The sequence below is a fragment of the Plectropomus leopardus genome, chromosome 6 (assembly GCF_026936395.1).
Source record: "Plectropomus leopardus strain MGB_pleo_1.0 chromosome 6, ASM2693639v1, whole genome shotgun sequence".
In the NCBI taxonomy this organism is placed as follows: domain Eukaryota; kingdom Metazoa; phylum Chordata; class Actinopteri; order Perciformes; family Serranidae; genus Plectropomus; species Plectropomus leopardus.
Window position 1 is genome coordinate 9,399,413 of NC_142181.1, and position 17,678 is coordinate 9,417,090.

Below are 17,678 nucleotides of genomic sequence, written 5' to 3' on the forward strand. Positions count from 1 at the left end.
TGCAAGGGAGACTAATCGAAAATCACTCAATACCAAGTGTGCCATGAAACTAAAACAGCTCTAAAAAAGCCCCTGTATAAAACGATTAAAGATTTTAAAAAGGTTCGAAAACAAAAAAAAGTCCAAATTAAGGAAAGAAAGACACATTTTCCCCTCATATCAGAGCTCTGTGATGTCTGAACAAGGTTAACATTAACAAACTAACAACTGCATGGCCTCTGTGACCCTTATTCCAAGATTAAACTTGAATTTCTGCCTCACAGCTCTATACCTCTGCAAACCAGTCTACACCCGTGTTTGTGACAACACGAATAATTCACACACATCTTCCCCGTGGCATTAAGATATAGATATAGATATAGATATAAATGCTCTTACCTGCAACTACTTCAGCAACTACTGTAGCACAGGTAAAATGGATAATACTGTCACATGCATGGGGGTTGTCTTGTTTAACAGAGTGCTAATATTTACATTATGCACTGATGTTCTGATATATCATCACTTTATCAATTGACTTTTATGTCATTTTAAATTGATTTAGTTGTGTTCTTTCATAAAGTTAGGGAACAAAAAAAAAAGAATAGTCAAAATGACGACATGGGAGTCATTATAGCCTATGTCTGTTTCAGGATTTCTTCTCACTATCCTTTCAGATCACTGCATAGATTTTTCAATGCAAAATAAAACCTTTGATTGGACCAACCAGACAAGTTCTGGGAGTACGTCTGCACAGGTGAACAACCTATGCCTCTCAAAGGTCTTTGAAGTTCATCTTTTTTCCTTCCGGATGGCGAATGCTGGCTATCTCAAGGGGCATTGAGGACATCGGCAGCATCAGGAGGGAAGTGATGTTGTGCTTAATTGTAATATGGATCATCTGCTACTTTTGTATCTGGAAAGGGGTCTGGTGTACAGGAAAGGTACTACTAATAGGTAATACTAAAGGGAAAATGTATATAATTTATCTCTAAATGCCTTAAATTGCTGTTGTTTTTTTCCAGGTGGTGTATTTCACTGCTACCTTTTTCCTATGTGATGTTGGTCATTCTTTTGATTCATGGACTCTCTCTTAAATTTAGTAATAATAATAATAATAATACGAGCAATCGTCTCCTAATTTAGCCAGACATATTAATGTTTGTATGAAGTTTATACGTTAAAACATGTGGAAGGAAGGTGGTAGGTTGGAGTTAGAGGAATATATCGAGAAACCAACCAGCTGTGTCTCACTCACTTTAACAACAGCATTTGAAGCAACACATGAGAAGCTACACCACAAGATAAAAAAAAAAATATATGTATTTTTAAAAATGTGTTTATTTCCTTTTGTTAAAAAAAGAAAAAGACATCTATTTATATTTAGCATTACTTTTGGTTAGCTAAAAAGTTGTTTGTCTATGTAGTACACGCTCTGCCCGGGGATAATTTATTCCCTCTGAGAACTGATTAACTGTTAGTAAGTTGCTCATTATATGACATAAAATTATTGGTGAATATAAAGGCAGAGATGTCCTGGAGACAAGGCATGAAGAGGACGACCAAGTTCAGATTGAGCTTAAGAAAATGTTGAATAAAAAATGTGCAACAAAACACAAGCAAGCGGAGGTGGAGGAGAGAGGACACTGGGCCAGTAAGATGGAGTTTCTCCTGGCTGTGGCGGGAAATATTGTTGGTCTGGGCAACGTGTGGAGGTTTCCTTACCTTTGCTACAAAAATGGAGGAGGTAAGAAAATATGATGCTCACTGCTTATTACCTTCAATCTGTAGTACAGGTTTGCATTGTTATATACTTTGTAAACTCAGGTGCATTCCTGGTGCCATATCTGGTATTTGTGGTGACCTGTGGCGTACCCCTGTTCCTGCTGGAGACGACTATAGGCCAGTTCACCCAGGAGGGCAGCATAACCTGCTGGAGGAAGCTTTGCCCACTTGCTGAAGGTATGATGTTCAGGAATTTACTGTGGATGGAATATTCATTAGAAACAATCTCAGTATGATTGATTATCTTCAAGAGTATCTGTCCCATAAGTGGCTCCTTTTGCGGGCGATTAAAAGGTTAATTTAGTTGTGACAATACCACCTTGGAGTGCCGAGGACTCTGTGTTCTTTATACAGGAGCAATGGAAATTAACCAAAGGAGACAGACTCAAGTTGGATAATCTATTAAAAATCACTCAATACCAAGATGCACCATGAAAAATTACAAATACAGCATAAAACACAGCCTTGTATAAAAATAATAAATATGAAAAAGAAAAAAGAAAAGATTAGAAAAATATAAATGTCCAGCTTAAATACAACTTATGAAAGACACATTTTGCTTCACATTAGACGGCAGTTGTGGATGTCTGTGCAGGGCAAACATAGGCAAAGTAAGGGACTCTGTGACCCTTATTCCAAGAATATACTTGAATTTCCACCTCGTGGTAGTAAAACATGAACACATGGATGCTTCATTTACATCTTCCCCCCCAGCAGAGTGAAGGATCTATACAACAGCACAATTTTAAGGTGGTCACCCAAGATTAGTGTCACCAATTCAGTATCTGATCAAATGTCCTCTTTTCCCCTCCTGAGTTATGACACTGAATAATGACCAAAAAAGTGTTTTTCTAGAACATTATGTCACAGTGAAGATGACTTTTGATCTTAAATTATCATCAAGTCATCATATTAGATATTTGCGTGAAATTTTGTCATATTAAGTGAATTAGTTCTTGAGTTATGGCTAAAAATATCTTGTGTGAAATGTGAAGTCACCACAGATATCACATTAGTTCAAATGGGATGGACAGATGGACAGTCCAAAAAAATAATGCCTCCAGCTATGTCTATCGCCAACATGGAGGCTTGATAATTTTTTTTTTAAATCAATAATTAAACAAGGCCTGAGAGGGAATGGTGCAGCTGGGTAATTTAGAAACAAACTTTTAATAAAGGCTGAGTATGCATGGAATACAAACATCTGCCTTGATTTGGATCCTACATCACGAGTCTGACAGTATCGTAGAAGCACAAAGCTAAATCAGTGGCGATCTCATTTAAATCTTTAAAACACTGCAGATAAAAAATTCTGTGTAACACAAAAAAATCTCACAATCCTTGTTGAAGATATAAAATACAAAATATGATTGTTGATATTTTTGAAAATATTATCAACAAACATGGGTAAAATCTTAAATCAAGTGACATATCACACAAGAGAAGTTACATCTCAAAGTGTCCATTTTTTTGTCATTTCCAGTGTAGTTTTGTAATAGCAATCAAAGAAAATTTTGTGTTTCCATTTTTACCTAAAAATACCTTAAAATATTCTTTTAATATTTCTTTTTCTTTTTTAATTGATTTTCGGGGAAAACTGGTCTCTCAAGTGAGTGGGAAGTTTTAGTAACTATATTTGGTCAGTCAGGTTCCCACGACGCTGATGGCTAAGCAGTTAATAGAGGATTAATGGAGAAAGTCAGATTTTTTAAGAATGATTGTCTGTATGAGCAAGTACCAAATGTGGCTTTGCAGGTATCGGCTTTGGTGGGCAGATGATCGTTTTCTACATCTGTGTGACTTATTCAGTCATCCTGGCCTGGGCTTTGCTCTACCTGGTGTTCTCCTTCAGCTCACAGCTCCCCTGGGCCAGCTGCAACAACTACTGGAACACAGGTAAAACGGATAATGCTGTAACATGCATGAAGGTTGACTTATTTAACAGAGTGCTAATACTTACATGATGTCCTGATGTTATGGTAGCAAATATCAACACTTTATTAAGTGTCTTTTATGTCATGTAATTGACATTGATTTAGTTGTGCTCTTTCATTCATAATAGGGGTCAAATTTCACAAACACTAGATTCCTTGTTCCCCAGTACAACTCGATGGAGCTCTTTACTAAATCCTTCCCAGAAAATGCCCACATGTTTTAAACTCGACACCAACAGCGTGCATTGCACACTGTTGATTAAAAATATGAAGTTTAAAGCCCAAAGTGGAAAGACCTAGATGTGTCATCAGGGTTATTTAAGCTCTGATTTGAAAAATGTATCTGTTTTTTTAAACCTCCCAAACCATTAAATCATTCTGTTTTGTGATTACTATCTTTATTATTTTTTTCTTCACTGTCCTTTCAGATGACTGCGTAGACTTCTCAACACAAAATAAAACCTCTGAATGGACCAACCAGACTAACACAACCTCTGCTGCCACAGAGTTCTGGGAGTATGTGAACAAACTAAGCCTTTAGATTATTTTGAATGTCCTAAAAGAAGCCTAAGAGGTCTCAATCAAATCTTTTTTGTCCATCTTCTTACCTCCTAGACGACGAGTACTGGCTATCTCTGGGGGCATTGAGGAGATCGGCAGCATCAGGTGGGAGCTGATGTTGTCTGTGATTGCAGTGTGGATCATCTGCTACTTTTGTATCTGGAAAGGGGTCCGGTCTACAGGAAAGGTATCCATAGAGGCCTTAATAGAGTAATAAAAGCACAGTTTATTTCCAAATGTCTTAAACTGTTGTTGTTTTTTTCCAGGTGGTGTATTTCACTGCCACCTTCCCCTATGTGGTGTTGGTCATTCTTTTGGTCCGTGGACTCTCTCTTCCCGGGGCTTTACAAGGAGTACTGTTTTATCTTCTGCCTGAACCCTCACGACTCACAGACCCTCAGGTAGCAGCTTCTTGATATATTATTACAGTGTAGAGTTCACATGGACAAACATAATCAATTTCTTTGTTGGCACAGGTTTGGATGGAGGCTGGGGCCCAGATCTTTTTCTCATACAGCATAGGTGCGGGCAGCTTAATTGTGCTTGGCAGCTACAACAACTACAACAACAACTGCTACAAGTAAGTATTTGTCAGTATGTGACTGAACTTGATGCTCCAACATACACTTTCTGATCGATGCACAAGAGGACAATTCACTTCACTTCACTTCACTTCACTTCAATTCACTTCACTTCACTTCACTTCACTTCACTTCAATTCAATTCAATTCAATTCAATTCAATTCAATTCAATTCAGTTCAGTCTTATCTATAAATCCCATTATCACAAATCACAGAAAAACTCCCCCCAAAAAACAGCTGGGATTGGCTCCAGCCCCCCTGCGACCCTTACGAGGACAAGCGGTTACGGAAAATGAATGAATGAATGAATGAATGATTAGTATCTATCGCAGTGGCAGTTGGCTTCTAGTAGGATTGCAGCATCAGCACAACCAAGACCCACAAACCACACACAGTTGCAGGCAGGACCAAGGCATCAGAGCAACCATGACCCATGATCTAGGCACAGCCACAGGCAGGATCACAGCATCAGCACAACCATGACCACAAACCAGGTGCAGCCATGATTCAAGAAATCTACAAGACAAGGGAGAACAAAGGCTCCTGCTTCATACTTAACTGGAATTATTACTTTGTTGTTGTATGTCTCTATGAGCCAGTTAAATATGTTTTAAATATGGATGTTACTGCAAAGAAGCTAAAAATTCCAAAACATGAATGTCTCACACACTTCTTCCACTTGGCAACATTGAAGATTTTCACAATCAGAGTTTCAAGGGAGGCTCTCAAGATTGGAGTCACCAATTCAGTATCTGACAAATGTTTTCCCCTCTACTCATTAGATAAACTGTTGAGTAATGGCCAAAAGAGAGAAAAGATGACATTTGACATTTTGGATATAAAATTGAATTACTTCATCATTTTATCCTATTAGACATTTGTGTGAAATTTGGTCAGAATTGGCATATGAATTCTTGAGTAATGGCCAAACAAAAAAGACCCTGGACAACTAAATTCTAATCAGATCATTGTTGTGTCCAAGCGGACATTTGTGAAAATGTGAAGACATTCCCTCATGGCCTTCTTGACATATTGCATCCACAAGAATGGGACAAACAGACTGACAACCCGAACACAGAGTGCTTTCGGCCGAGACTATTGCTGGCTCAGAAACATAAGAACAATGTACTACATGCTATGAATTCATGGATTAAGCACTTTTTTCTGTTTTACAGAGACTGTATGCTGCTGTGTTTACTGAACAGTGGTACCAGTGTGGTGGCTGGGTTTGCAGTCTTCTCTGTGCTGGGATTTATGGCTCATGAGCAAGGTGTTCCCATTGCAGACGTGACAGAGTCAGGTAATAATATTGCAAGAGATATTCAGAGACGGAGCCTCATCTTCCGACATGGATATGTTACAGTCATCATGCTCCTCTGGCACCTTGTTATTGCCTAACAATTTTCCTTTTTTGTTTTTGGATAAACTACATTTTCAATGATTAACCTTTAAGCTCAACTGATGAGTTTTTGCATTTTGTAATCACATGACCACATCTGATGTAACTGAGTAAATGTTCTTCGGCTGACTGAATATTTCATTCAGAAACTCAAACACCACATTTACTTGGCATGTTGGGGATCCTTGATTTGCAGTTCAAGCAGCCCCATTTATAATGGCATGGACTCAAACAGAGACTGTCAGCTAAACAAACATTTTGTAATTGAGTCTTGAGACATGTTAAGAGATTTTGAACACTGCTGTGTTGTACTTGTTGTTCTCTGTTTCCACACATGGCCTCTTTGGGGTATCATAAACCCATTTGTGATTTCAAGAAATTTCCCCAGTAGCTCCCTTGATTTATTTTGAGATTTCCTCTGCGTTGCCATGTGGATGCATATTATTTATACTTAACAAAGTCATTGTGGCTAAATTTGTAAAATAACAAAGACAGTTATTCGCTGGTGACGCGTCATGCATTGTAATTGTTTCAGGTCCAGGCTTGGCGTTCATTGCATACCCTCAGGCTGTAGCCATGATGCCTTTTCCCCAAATGTGGTCCGTCTGTTTCTTTGTCATGATCATTCTCTTGGGTCTGGACACACAAGTAAGACATACTCTGGTTGAACATTGGGTGGAAAAAAATTACCACATTTACAAATATACATATATATTGTTTCTCGTTCTCTCTCTTTGCAGTTTGTTGCCATGGAGGTGTTGATGACATCCATCACGGATATGTTTCCCACGGTAATGCGCAGGGCAGGCCGACGAGAGCGTTTCCTCCTCCTCTTCTGCCTCTTGTGTTTCTTCTCTCAGCTAGTCATGATCACCGAGGTCAGTATTTAGAGTTACATGTACTTTTATTATTTATCAATACATTATGGCAGGGAAAATGTAACAATCTTTCAGTCATGACTTTGCTTATCTTTATTCAAAGATGCTTTCAGCTTATGGATTCATGATTATTACAACATAGAAATTGATATATTAAAATAATGTGGGGGGAGAGTGTCAGAAATAGACTTCCATACATCTGAGGTTGGCATATTGGGTAAAATAAACAAACCACCAATAAATGTGTTTGCTTTGTCTCTCAGGGAGGGATGTTTGTGTTCCAGTTGTTTGACTACTACGCTTGTAACGGAGCCTGCGTCCTCTTACTCAGTGTGTTTGAAGCTCTGGCTCTGGGATGGATATTTGGTAGGTATGATATTTTTTGATGGGGCAGACCAGCAGTATAATAGTGTAACACAAAAAAGTAGGCGGTTTAACAACAGACACATTTAAAAGAAAGATCATAAGATTTACAAATGTTGTAAGTTGTATTCTGAATGAATATAAACTAAACTTAATTTATCAAAGTGAGTATATCAAATGATTCACAAACATCTAGTCTGTTCTGGTCATTATATACTGATCATCCAAACTCATCTCCTATAAAGGGGCAGAGCGGCTGTATGGCATCATTAAGGACATGACAGGTGTGAAAGCCAACCCATTCTTTAAAATCTGCTGGCTTTTCCTCACACCACTGGTCTCACTGGTGAGTTTGAATGTTGCATAAATGCATAATGAATAACCCCACAGCCTTAGTCCTTATCATGCAGTATTCACCTAATTTTGATTTTGCACTGTATTAGTAACATTTGACTTTTTTTATACCAATTTGAATTTCTATGTTGAAAAGACAACTTCTGAATATCTATTTTATATTATTTCTCAGGGCTCTTTTATATGTTCTTTAATTGTGTACGAGCCTTTGACCTTTAATCGATGGTACGTGTACCCAACCTGGGCATACGTGTTGGGCTGGGTACTGGCCCTCTCCTCCATCCTGCTTGTGCCGGGATGGGCGCTGTATAAACTGGGAACTGGGACTGGGAACCTCAGTCAGGTGAGACAACTGTGTCAATGATTGTGATTATAAGTTCAAGAATTGGTATAGTGCAATATAATGAGAAAGAAATCAACACTTTTTAAGGTCTTATTAGACAGTTCTAACATCAAACAGTTATGCCTCAGTCCAACTGGTTGTGGACCAAAAATTGTTGTTATTGTTGTTGTTATTTAAGATGTATTTAAAATGTATTGAAGATGTTCAAACAAGGGTCTTTAGATCTGCAAAATGTCCAGATTCATTTTTCAGAGTGTAATTTTTATGATTAAATAATTACATATGCAACCAACTTAAGGTCATTTGTTCCAGATTGTCTCGTGTTGAGATTGGATTCGGACCCAAACACAGAACAAAATAAGCATCTAGATGTACAAACAAAAAGTGAGCTTTCATGCTGAATATAAGCAAGTGACCAAAAATACAAAGTACAAATGAAATACTAATAAACTAAACTGAAACAAACCAGGATAACAACAAAGAACCTGGGTGAAGGCAGCAGCAACACACAAGTGAACACAGGGAGGATAACAGACAAACTGACAGGAAACAGAAGGAAACACACAGGTACATATATGTTCAGGGAACTAATCAGGACAACCACACACAGCTGGAGTAGGTGATAACACAGGGATTGGCTAACAGTCGTGTGGCAGATAACCCAAGGGGGGAGCGAACGAGACCAACAAAAGACAGGTGAAACCAATCAGAGAAACACACAAGAAGTATACCAGAAATTACATGAGGCATGACAATACAAAAATAAAACAGGAAACAGAACATGAGTAACAAGAAACAAGGAAAACACAAACAGAAATCCCCCTAAACAAAGTCCACAACATAACACAAAACCAAAAATAATGACATAGATCCTCTTTTACATATTTTCTTCAGGTCATTTATAAGTTTTGTCATATCTTAACTGAAAATGTTTGATGAATATTTCTCTTTATTTTTAGCGTTTACATCATCTGTGCCAATCAGATCCTGACTACTCACTGACGCAAAAGAGAGAAACTGAGCTGCAGCCCATCAGAGAGGAAGTTCTGTAACCATTCACCTCCAGCTGAAATGAAACGCCATCACAAGCGCAACAACTACGATTTGGCGCAACAACTACGATTTGGCAATGTCTCACTGGTCATGGATACTTGGAAGTGTAAATAATTGCAAGTGTTGTAGAGATATTAATAAATGCATTTGTCTCCTCTCAATGTCCTACAATCAGTGAAACAACAAACAATTTCAACATCCAAAATAAAAAAAAAACAATTTCAATTGTGTATGAATGTGTACACAAACATATCGTATAATCCAGAACATAGAAGTTAAGGATGGTATGCAGATGTTGCACAACTGAATTTTGAATGGACACATCACAATGTGATCACAATGATCATCAATGGACGTATCAAGAAGAACATAATAAGAAACCAACAGGCTGCACCTCACTTGAACAACAGGATTGAAAGCAAGGCATGAGGAGCTACACCACAAGAAAAGACATTTCTTAAAAATTGTTTATTCATTTTTAGAATAAAGAAAAAGACATCTGACCAAATGTCATCAATATTCATCATTATTTTTCAGAATAAGTTATGATTTTCTAAAGAGTTTCTTTATAGGTTGTAGTTCATGCTCCGCCTGCTCATTAGATGACAGTATTAGTGGTGAATGTAGCATGTAGGTAGAGGATGATCAAGTTATTCAGACTGAAATTTTGGGAATGTTTTACCAAAACTGTGCTGTGGTCCTCTCTGCTTTAGGTCAGCAATTTCAGCCAATTACACCAAAACCAATTGGTTTTAAAGGAAAAAAATCACGTTTTGGCTAAAAATATCCATTTGTGGTGGCACAATCCTGGCTGGAAAGGCAATGATTTGCCACACTGACATTTTGTAACTAAAAGCAGTGTTTTTGTTGTTTGTTGCCTGGAAATTATTCATTTTAACTGAGAACTGAGTAACTATCAAGGAGTTGCTCATTACATGACACATGAATAGTAAATATAAAGGCTGAAAAGACCAAGACACAAGGATAATCAAGTTTAGACTGAGCTTTGGGAATGTCAGATAAAAAATATACAAGAAAACACAAGCAAGTGAAGGTGGAGGAGAGAGGACACTGGGCCAGTAAGGTGGAGTTTCTCCTGGCTGTGGCGGGAAATGTTGTCGGTCTGGGCAACGTGTGGAGGTTTCCTTACCTTTGCTACAAAAATGGAGGAGGTAAGCAAAAAGATGCTCACAACTAATTACCCTAAATCTGTAGTACAGGTTTGCATTACCATAAAGTTTGTAAACCCAGGTGCATTCCTGGTGCCATATCTGGTATTTGTGGTGACCTGTGGCGTACCCCTGTTCCTGCTGGAGACGACTATAGGCCAGTTCACCCAGGAGGGCAGCATAACCTGCTGGAGGAAGCTTTGCCCACTGGCTGAAGGTATGGCGTCAGGTTATGACTGGACTTGTGGACTGAGAGGAGTCGTTTCTGTTGTGACAACACCTCGCAGGAGAGCGCCATGGGTGCTGTGCTCTTTTATAACAGGAGCACTGGACATTATGCAAGGGAGACTATTCAAAAATCACCCAATAACAAGGTGCAGGTGTAAAATTACTAAAACAGCTCTAAAAAGGCCTTGCATAAAACAAATAAAGGTTTTAAAAAGGTTCAACACAAAAAAGTCCAATTTGGGGATGACTTAAGAAAGACATATTTTCCCTTCATATCAGAGCTCTGAGATGTCTGAACAGGGTTAACATTAACAAACATTAACATTCGGCCTCACAGGTGTATACTTCTGTAAACCAGTCGAGTTGTAGTTAGAGTTTACATACGTATCTGTGACAACATGACTAGTTCACACAAATCTTCCCAGCAGCATATAGATATAGACATAGATTTTTATTTTTTTGAATCCATGTTTCTTCATGCAAAATTTGCCTCCCAGAGTGCATAAGGAATTTTAATAGCAACATTTGAGATTCCTATGAACTTGGCTGTTAGTCAGTGTGGGTTATGAATACATAGATGAAGTCCGATTGTCCTTAACAGAAAGTACCAAATGTGACCCTGCAGGTATTAGCTATGGTGGACTGTTGATCCTCTCCTACAGCTGTATGACTTATTCAATCATCCTGTCCTGGTCTTTGCTCTACCTGGTGTTCTCCTTCAGCTCACAGCTCCCCTGGGCCAGCTGTAACAACTACTGGAACACAGGTAAAATGGATAAAACTGTCACATGCATGAGGGTTGCATTGTTTAACAGAGTGCTAATATTTACATGATCACTGATATTATAATAGCAGATATCAGCACTTTATCAGGTGACCTTTATGTAAATGTAAATAGATTTAGTTGTGCTCTTTTATAAGGGGACACAAAAGAAGACATGGGAGTCATTAAAGATCTGTTTCATGAATACCGTTATCATTTTTTTTCATTATTCTTTCAGACGATTGCATAGACTTTTCAACTCAAAATAAAACCTTTGATTGGACCAACCAGACTAACACAACCACTGCTGCCACAGAGTTCTGGGAGTACGTCTGCACAGATAAACAACCTATGCCTTTTAAAGTTTCTCTTCTTGATTTAAAATATATATATATATATTTTTACCTCTCAGACTCAGAGTGCTGGCTATTTCAGGGGGCATTGAGGAGATCGGCAGCATCAGGTGGGAAGTGATGTTGTGCCTAATTGCAGTGTGGATCATCTGCTACTTTTGTATTTGGAAAGGGGTCCGGTCTACAGGAAAGGTATTTAAAAAAAGCCCTAATACTGAAGTAAAAGGGTATACAGTTTATCTCAGCATGTCTTAAACTGTTGTTGTTGTTTTTTCCAGGTGGTGTATTTCACGGCCACCTTCCCCTATGTGATGCTGGTTATTCTTTTGATCCGTGGACTCTCTCTTCCCGGGGCTTCACAAGGAGTACTGTTTTATCTTCTACCTGAACCCTCACGACTCACAGACCCTCAGGTAGGAGCTTCTTGATATATTGTTACAGTGTGGAGTTTAAAATTAACTCAGTTTCTTTGCGGAAACAGGTTTGGATGGAGGCTGGGGCCCAGGTCTTTTTCTCATACAGCATAGGTGTGGGCTCACTAATTGTGCTTGGCAGCTACAACAACTACAACAACAACTGCTACAAGTACGTATTTGTCAATCTGTGACTGACCTTGATGCTCTGACATGACTGTTGCACCAGAGGATAAAAGCTACACGATAACATATTATACTTCAGTTTCTGCTTCCCAGTTGTATGTCTCCAGCAGCCAGTCAAATATGCTTCAAGCATGGATGTTGCTACAAAAAAGTTGCAATTTCTAAAACATAGATGCCTCACAATCCCCGGGCAGCATTGATGTTCTTTAACAGTCAGTACAGATTTAAGGAGTGCATCCAAGGTTAGTGTCACCAATTCAGTATCTGACCAAATGGATCCCCATCTACTCCTGTGACACATCATCGATTAATAGCTGGAAAAAGTGTTTATAATGTAGCTGTGAAGATGACCTTTCAGATCTAAAATGTCATCACTTCATAATGTTATCCTAGTAGACATTTGTGTAAAATTTTGTCAGAATTAGTGTATGAATTCTTCAGCTTTGGCCAAAAACATGTGTTGTGTGGGTTACAGTGACCTTTGACCTTCAACCCTAATCAGTCCACCGTTGAGTCCAAGTGGATATGTGTGTGAGGAAGCTCCGTCAAGGTGTTCTTCAGACATCACATTCACGAAAATGAGAAGGATGGAAGGTCATAGCAACCTTTGACCTTTGACCACCAAAACGTAATCAATTTGTCATCGAGTCCAATTGAAAGTTTGTGCCATTTTTGAAGAAATCCCATCAAGTCCTTCTTGAGATATCACATTCACCAGATGGATGGACATCCTTAAAACATCATGCCCTCTCCATGGCTATTGCTGGCACAGAGGCACAAAAATTATCATCCACATGCTAGAAATTCATGTACACACATATTTTTGTGTTTTGCAGAGACTGTCTGTGGCTCTGTTTTCTGAACAGTGGCACCAGTGTGGTTGCTGGGTTTGCAGTCTTCTCTGTGCTGGGATTCATGGCTCACAAGCAAGGTGTTCCCATTGAATATGTGGCCGAGTCAGGTAATAAAATTTGCCAGAGATGAGGCCGCAAAAGATGCGGCCTCATCTTCCTACACCCATATGTTCCAGAGCATCACACCATTCTGCCACCTTGTTACTGCCTTTTTTTTTTTGATTTAAACTACAATTTCAAAAATAAACCCTGAAGCTCAAATAATGACGACCTCAGGGTTGGAGCAGGGGGGTGACTTGTGGGGCTGTACATTAAACACTGCTTTCCAACTGTTGTTCAACATGCCTTAGTTTACTCCAATTATTTCAATATCACCCAAAAGGCATTGCTGTTATGAATGTGATGCAAGAAAATACATCCACACCACAGAGGGAGGAGAAGTTAAATAAACTGGCAAATAAATAAAAAATTTAATTAAATACATTTAGTGTCTGACATGCTTTTCAGTTTCACTTTTCCTGATATATATTATAGGTGTGTATAGGTGGGCTTAGATGTATATAGATTTACTCCACTTTTAGTAATAGAAAAAACTGCAGTATAATTAATTGTGGTTAATATTTACATATATTGTTGTTGTGTTCAGCCTGTGTGATTTTTGTAATCCCAACAATGCATGGGAAAAAATGTTATTTTGTAAGATATCATGAACATTATAGTTAGGATTATCGTTATATGGATCACAATCAGAAATGATTAAATCAGAACTGATGCAGCTAATTACAAAGTTTCTGCTAATTTATTGCAATTATCTGCAAAAGACACCTTCACCTCACAGAGAGGAGTCTGCAGGTATTTACTTTATTTATTTATAAGTCTTTCTGAGGATTTGTAAAAAAAACAGGATAGCACTCATCCTGCAACTGGCAGTCGATTCGTGATAGTTGGGCTGAAGGTGAACAAGGGCAGGTGTGTTTTTACTTAAATCCTCCACCCAGTTTCCTTCTGCTCTCTGAGTGGCTTCTGTGCAACATCAGCTGTTACCATGTACTCTTCTTCCTCACTTGGTCTTTCTGGGGTATCTTAAAACTAATTACCATTTTTTTAGATTTCCTCTGCATCACCATGTGGATGCATTTTTTTTTTTACTTTACAATGGTGATGCTAAATTGATAAAACAGCAAAAGCAGTTGATAGACGAGGCTAGCATCGTTGTTTTTTCAGGTCCAGGCTTGGCGTTCATTGCATACCCTCAGGCTGTAGCCATGATGCCTTTTCCCCAGCTGTGGTCCGTCTGTTTCTTTGTCATGCTCTTTCTCTTGGGTCTGGACACACAAGTAAGATGTACTCTGGATAATAAACTCTTTGTGAAAGAACAAGTTCACATTTGGAAATGTACATATTTTTACTTGTCTATTCTCTTTGCAGTTTGTTATGATGGAGGTGGTGATGACATCCATCATAGATACGTTCCCCATGGTAATGCGCAGGGCAGGCCGACGGGAACGTTTTCTCCTCCTCTTCTGCATCATGTGCTTCTTCTCTCAGCTAGTCATGATCAGCGAGGTCAGTTCTTAGTGTAATATGTACTTTTTTTTATTTTTCATTATTCCATTATGGCAGAGTATTGCTGTCAAAATGTATCCAATGTTTATGTCATGACTTTGTCTTATCTTTATAACATTTGCTTACCGGTGTGATATTGTAATTATTACATGTAATTTGATGTACTGTAATGATCTGGGGGAAAAGTGTCAGGAGTAGGCTTCCATATATTTAAGGTTGACATATTGTGTAAAATAAAAATTAATAAATAATAAATAAATAAACCCATGTCAAATAAATGTCTTTGCTGTTGTCTCCAGGCAGGGATGTTTGTGTTCCAGCTGTTTGACTACTACGCTTGTAACGGAGCCTGCATCCTCTTCCTGTGTGTGTTTGAAGCCCTGGCACTGGGATGGATATTTGGTAGGTATGCTATTAGAAGGGGAACTCTAGTGATTTCAAGGTGAAACTAGAAAACTGAACTTCATGCATAAAATTAGTATACCAAATCATTCACAAACATCCAGTCTGATCTGGTCATTATATACTGATCATCCAAACTCATCTCCTATAAAGGGGCAGAGCGGCTGTATGGCATCATTAAGGACATGACAGGTGTGAATGCCAACCCATTTTTTAAAATCTGCTGGCTTTTCCTCACACCACTGGTCTCACTGGTGAGTTTGAATGTTGCATAAATGCATAATGAATAACCCCACAGCCTTAGTCCTTATCATGCAGTATTCACCTAATTGTGACTTTGCACTGTATTAGTAACATTTGACTTTTTTATACCAATTTGAATTTCTATGCTGAAAAGACAACTTCTGAATATCTATTTTATATTATTTCTCAGGGCTCTTTTATATGTTCTTTAGTTGAGTACGAGCCTCTGACTTTTAATCATTGGTACATGTACCCAACCTGGGCATACGTGTTGGGCTGGGTACTGGCCCTCTCCTCCATACTGCTTGTGCCGGGATGGGCGCTGTATAAACTGGGAATTGGGACTGGGAACCTCAGTCAGGTGAGACAACTGTGTCCATGACTGTATTTATCACTTCATGAAATGGCATGGTATAATATAATAAAATGGTATTAATATTCTAATAATAAAAACTTAAAAGGTCCTATTGGGTAATTTCGACATCAAGCAATTATGCACTAATCCAAAATCCTTAAATCAAATGCTATTCAAGTGTGTGATACAGATTGTCTCGTGTTGAGGTTGGATTCAGACCCAAACGCAGAATAAAACCAGCAGCCAGGTGTACTAACAAAAAGCAGGCTTTAATGCCCAATAATAATGTCCAAAATACAAGCAAGTGACAAAAAACATTAAGTACAAATGAAACACTAGTAAACTAAACCGGCACAAACCAGGATAACAAAAAAGCCCCCCGGTGAAGGCAGCAGCAACACACAGGTGAACACAGGGAGGATAACAGGGCAAGATCACAGCAGGGATAACAGACAAACTGACTGGGAACAAACAAACACACACATATAAATATATGTTCAGGGAACTAATCAGGACAACCACACACATCTGGAGTCGCTGGACACTGGAAAAAGGAGAGAAACACAGAGATCGGCTAACAGTCGCGGCACGGAACCCAAGGGAGGACAAACGAGACCAATAAAAGACAGGTGAAACCAATCAGACAAACACACAAAGACAGGAAGTAAAACCAGACACGACACAAGAGGAGTAATAATACAAAATAAAACAGGAGACAGACCCAGAGTATCAAGAAACAAGGAAAACACAGAAAACCCCCTAAACAAAGTCCACAATATGACACAAAAACCTAAAATTATGACACATATTCAGTTTTAGGTTTTATTAAACTTTTGCTAAAAAAAAATGTTCTTACACTTTTTCTGGAAAATATTAATTAATATTTCCCTCTATTTCTAGCGATTCCATCATCTGTGCCAATCGGATCCTGATTGCTCACCGACACAAAAGAGAGAAACTGAGTTGCAGCGCATCAGAGAGGAAGATCTGTAACCATTCACCTCCAGCTGAAATGAAACGCTTTAACAAGCACAACAACTAATTCTGGCACTGAGCAGGCTGGTGACTGATATCACTTTCTCTGTCTCTGTACAATCCAAAGTTCAAAGACAAACAAGGCTAGTCTTATTTCTTTTGGCAATGTCTCACCGGTCATGGATACTTGTAAGTGTGAAAAATAGCAAGTGTTGTGAAGAGATTAATAAATACATATTTCTTCTGTCAATTTCCCATACTGAGGGAAGCAACAAACTATTTTAACAAACGAAATGCACAATTTCAAATGCAGAAAAAAATTGAAATGTTTTGTGGTATGTTAATCACCATCAGATTTTTATTTTGATGCAACATGCACTAAAAAATGCACAAATAAACTAATGTCTAAATAATAATGATTGTATTTGTATTTATAAACATATAAAGCAACCTCGAAATACATAGATTTAAAAAGTTCACTTATGTGAAAGATATAAATGTGTCTCATAATATGATTTTATGAGTTATACCTATGTTTTTTCCATTATGGCCCTCACAATGACCATGAAGGGACATTTTCAGAAGTCTTACGCAGGTGTTTGAATGTCCAATGGCAGCTGTTTGTAGAATAGGATGTGTATGAATGAATGAATGTATAATCTAGAACATGGTATGCAGATGTTACACAACTTATTGGATCTTGAATGGACACATCACACAGACGTATCAAGAACATAATGAGAAGCCAATAGGCTGTGTGTGAGTTGTGGTTTTCTAAACATTTGTTTGTGTATAGATTACAGTTCATGCTCCGTCTGGGGATAATTTATTCACACTGAGAACTTATTAACTGTTAGGAAGTTGCTCATTAAATGACACAGAATTAGCGGTGAATATAAGGGCAGAGAAGTCCATGGACGTAAAGCATATAGGTAGAGAA

The 17,678-nt window shown here is 38.3% G+C and overlaps 2 protein-coding genes across 3 annotated transcripts; both read left to right on the forward strand.

Moving 5' to 3' along the window:
- Positions 1-1,566: 1,566 nt before the first annotated feature.
- LOC121943335 (sodium- and chloride-dependent GABA transporter 2-like) lies at positions 1,567-9,230 on the forward strand. The gene is made up of 14 exons (XM_042486855.2): positions 1,567-1,726; positions 1,807-1,941; positions 3,520-3,660; positions 4,127-4,214; positions 4,314-4,446; positions 4,526-4,660; positions 4,736-4,839; positions 6,017-6,141; positions 6,776-6,888; positions 6,981-7,118; positions 7,382-7,484; positions 7,727-7,827; positions 8,008-8,178; positions 9,138-9,230. The coding sequence occupies exons 1-14, from the start codon at positions 1,567-1,569 to the stop codon at positions 9,228-9,230; spliced, it is 1,740 nt and encodes a 579-aa protein (XP_042342789.1).
- Positions 9,231-10,157: 927 nt separating this feature from the next.
- Positions 10,158-17,592, forward strand: LOC121943337 (sodium- and chloride-dependent GABA transporter 2-like). Of its 2 annotated transcripts, XM_088078646.1 has the most exons (14): positions 10,160-10,403; positions 10,483-10,617; positions 11,254-11,394; positions 11,630-11,717; positions 11,804-11,936; positions 12,023-12,157; positions 12,226-12,329; positions 13,180-13,304; positions 14,422-14,534; positions 14,626-14,763; positions 15,063-15,165; positions 15,319-15,419; positions 15,599-15,769; positions 16,664-17,592. In XM_088078646.1, exons 1-14 carry the CDS (start codon positions 10,244-10,246, stop codon positions 16,754-16,756), a joined length of 1,740 nt encoding a protein of 579 aa, XP_087934772.1. In that variant the 5' UTR covers positions 10,160-10,243; the 3' UTR covers positions 16,757-17,592. The 2 variants fall into 2 exon arrangements, with proteins under 2 accessions (XP_087934773.1, XP_087934772.1); XM_088078647.1 differs by lacking the exon at positions 16,664-17,592 and having other exon boundaries at positions 10,158-10,403; positions 15,621-15,763.
- The last annotated feature ends 86 nt before the right edge of the window (positions 17,593-17,678 follow it).

Excerpts from the sequence above, each read along its gene's own strand:
- LOC121943335 (XM_042486855.2), top strand. The coding sequence starts at position 1,567 with ATGTTGAATAAAAAATGTGCAACAAAACACAAGCAAGCGGAGGTGGAG. Across the intron at positions 4,447-4,525 it reads GGGTCCGGTCTACAGGAAAG|GTGGTGTATTTCACTGCCAC; the intron begins GTATCCATAGAG and ends GTTTTTTTCCAG. Across the intron at positions 7,828-8,007 it reads TCACACCACTGGTCTCACTG|GGCTCTTTTATATGTTCTTT; the intron begins GTGAGTTTGAAT and ends ATTATTTCTCAG.
- LOC121943337 (XM_088078646.1), top strand. The coding sequence starts at position 10,244 with ATGTCAGATAAAAAATATACAAGAAAACACAAGCAAGTGAAGGTGGAG. Across the intron at positions 14,764-15,062 it reads AGCTAGTCATGATCAGCGAG|GCAGGGATGTTTGTGTTCCA; the intron begins GTCAGTTCTTAG and ends TGTTGTCTCCAG. Across the intron at positions 15,770-16,663 it reads GGACTGGGAACCTCAGTCAG|CGATTCCATCATCTGTGCCA; the intron begins GTGAGACAACTG and ends CTCTATTTCTAG.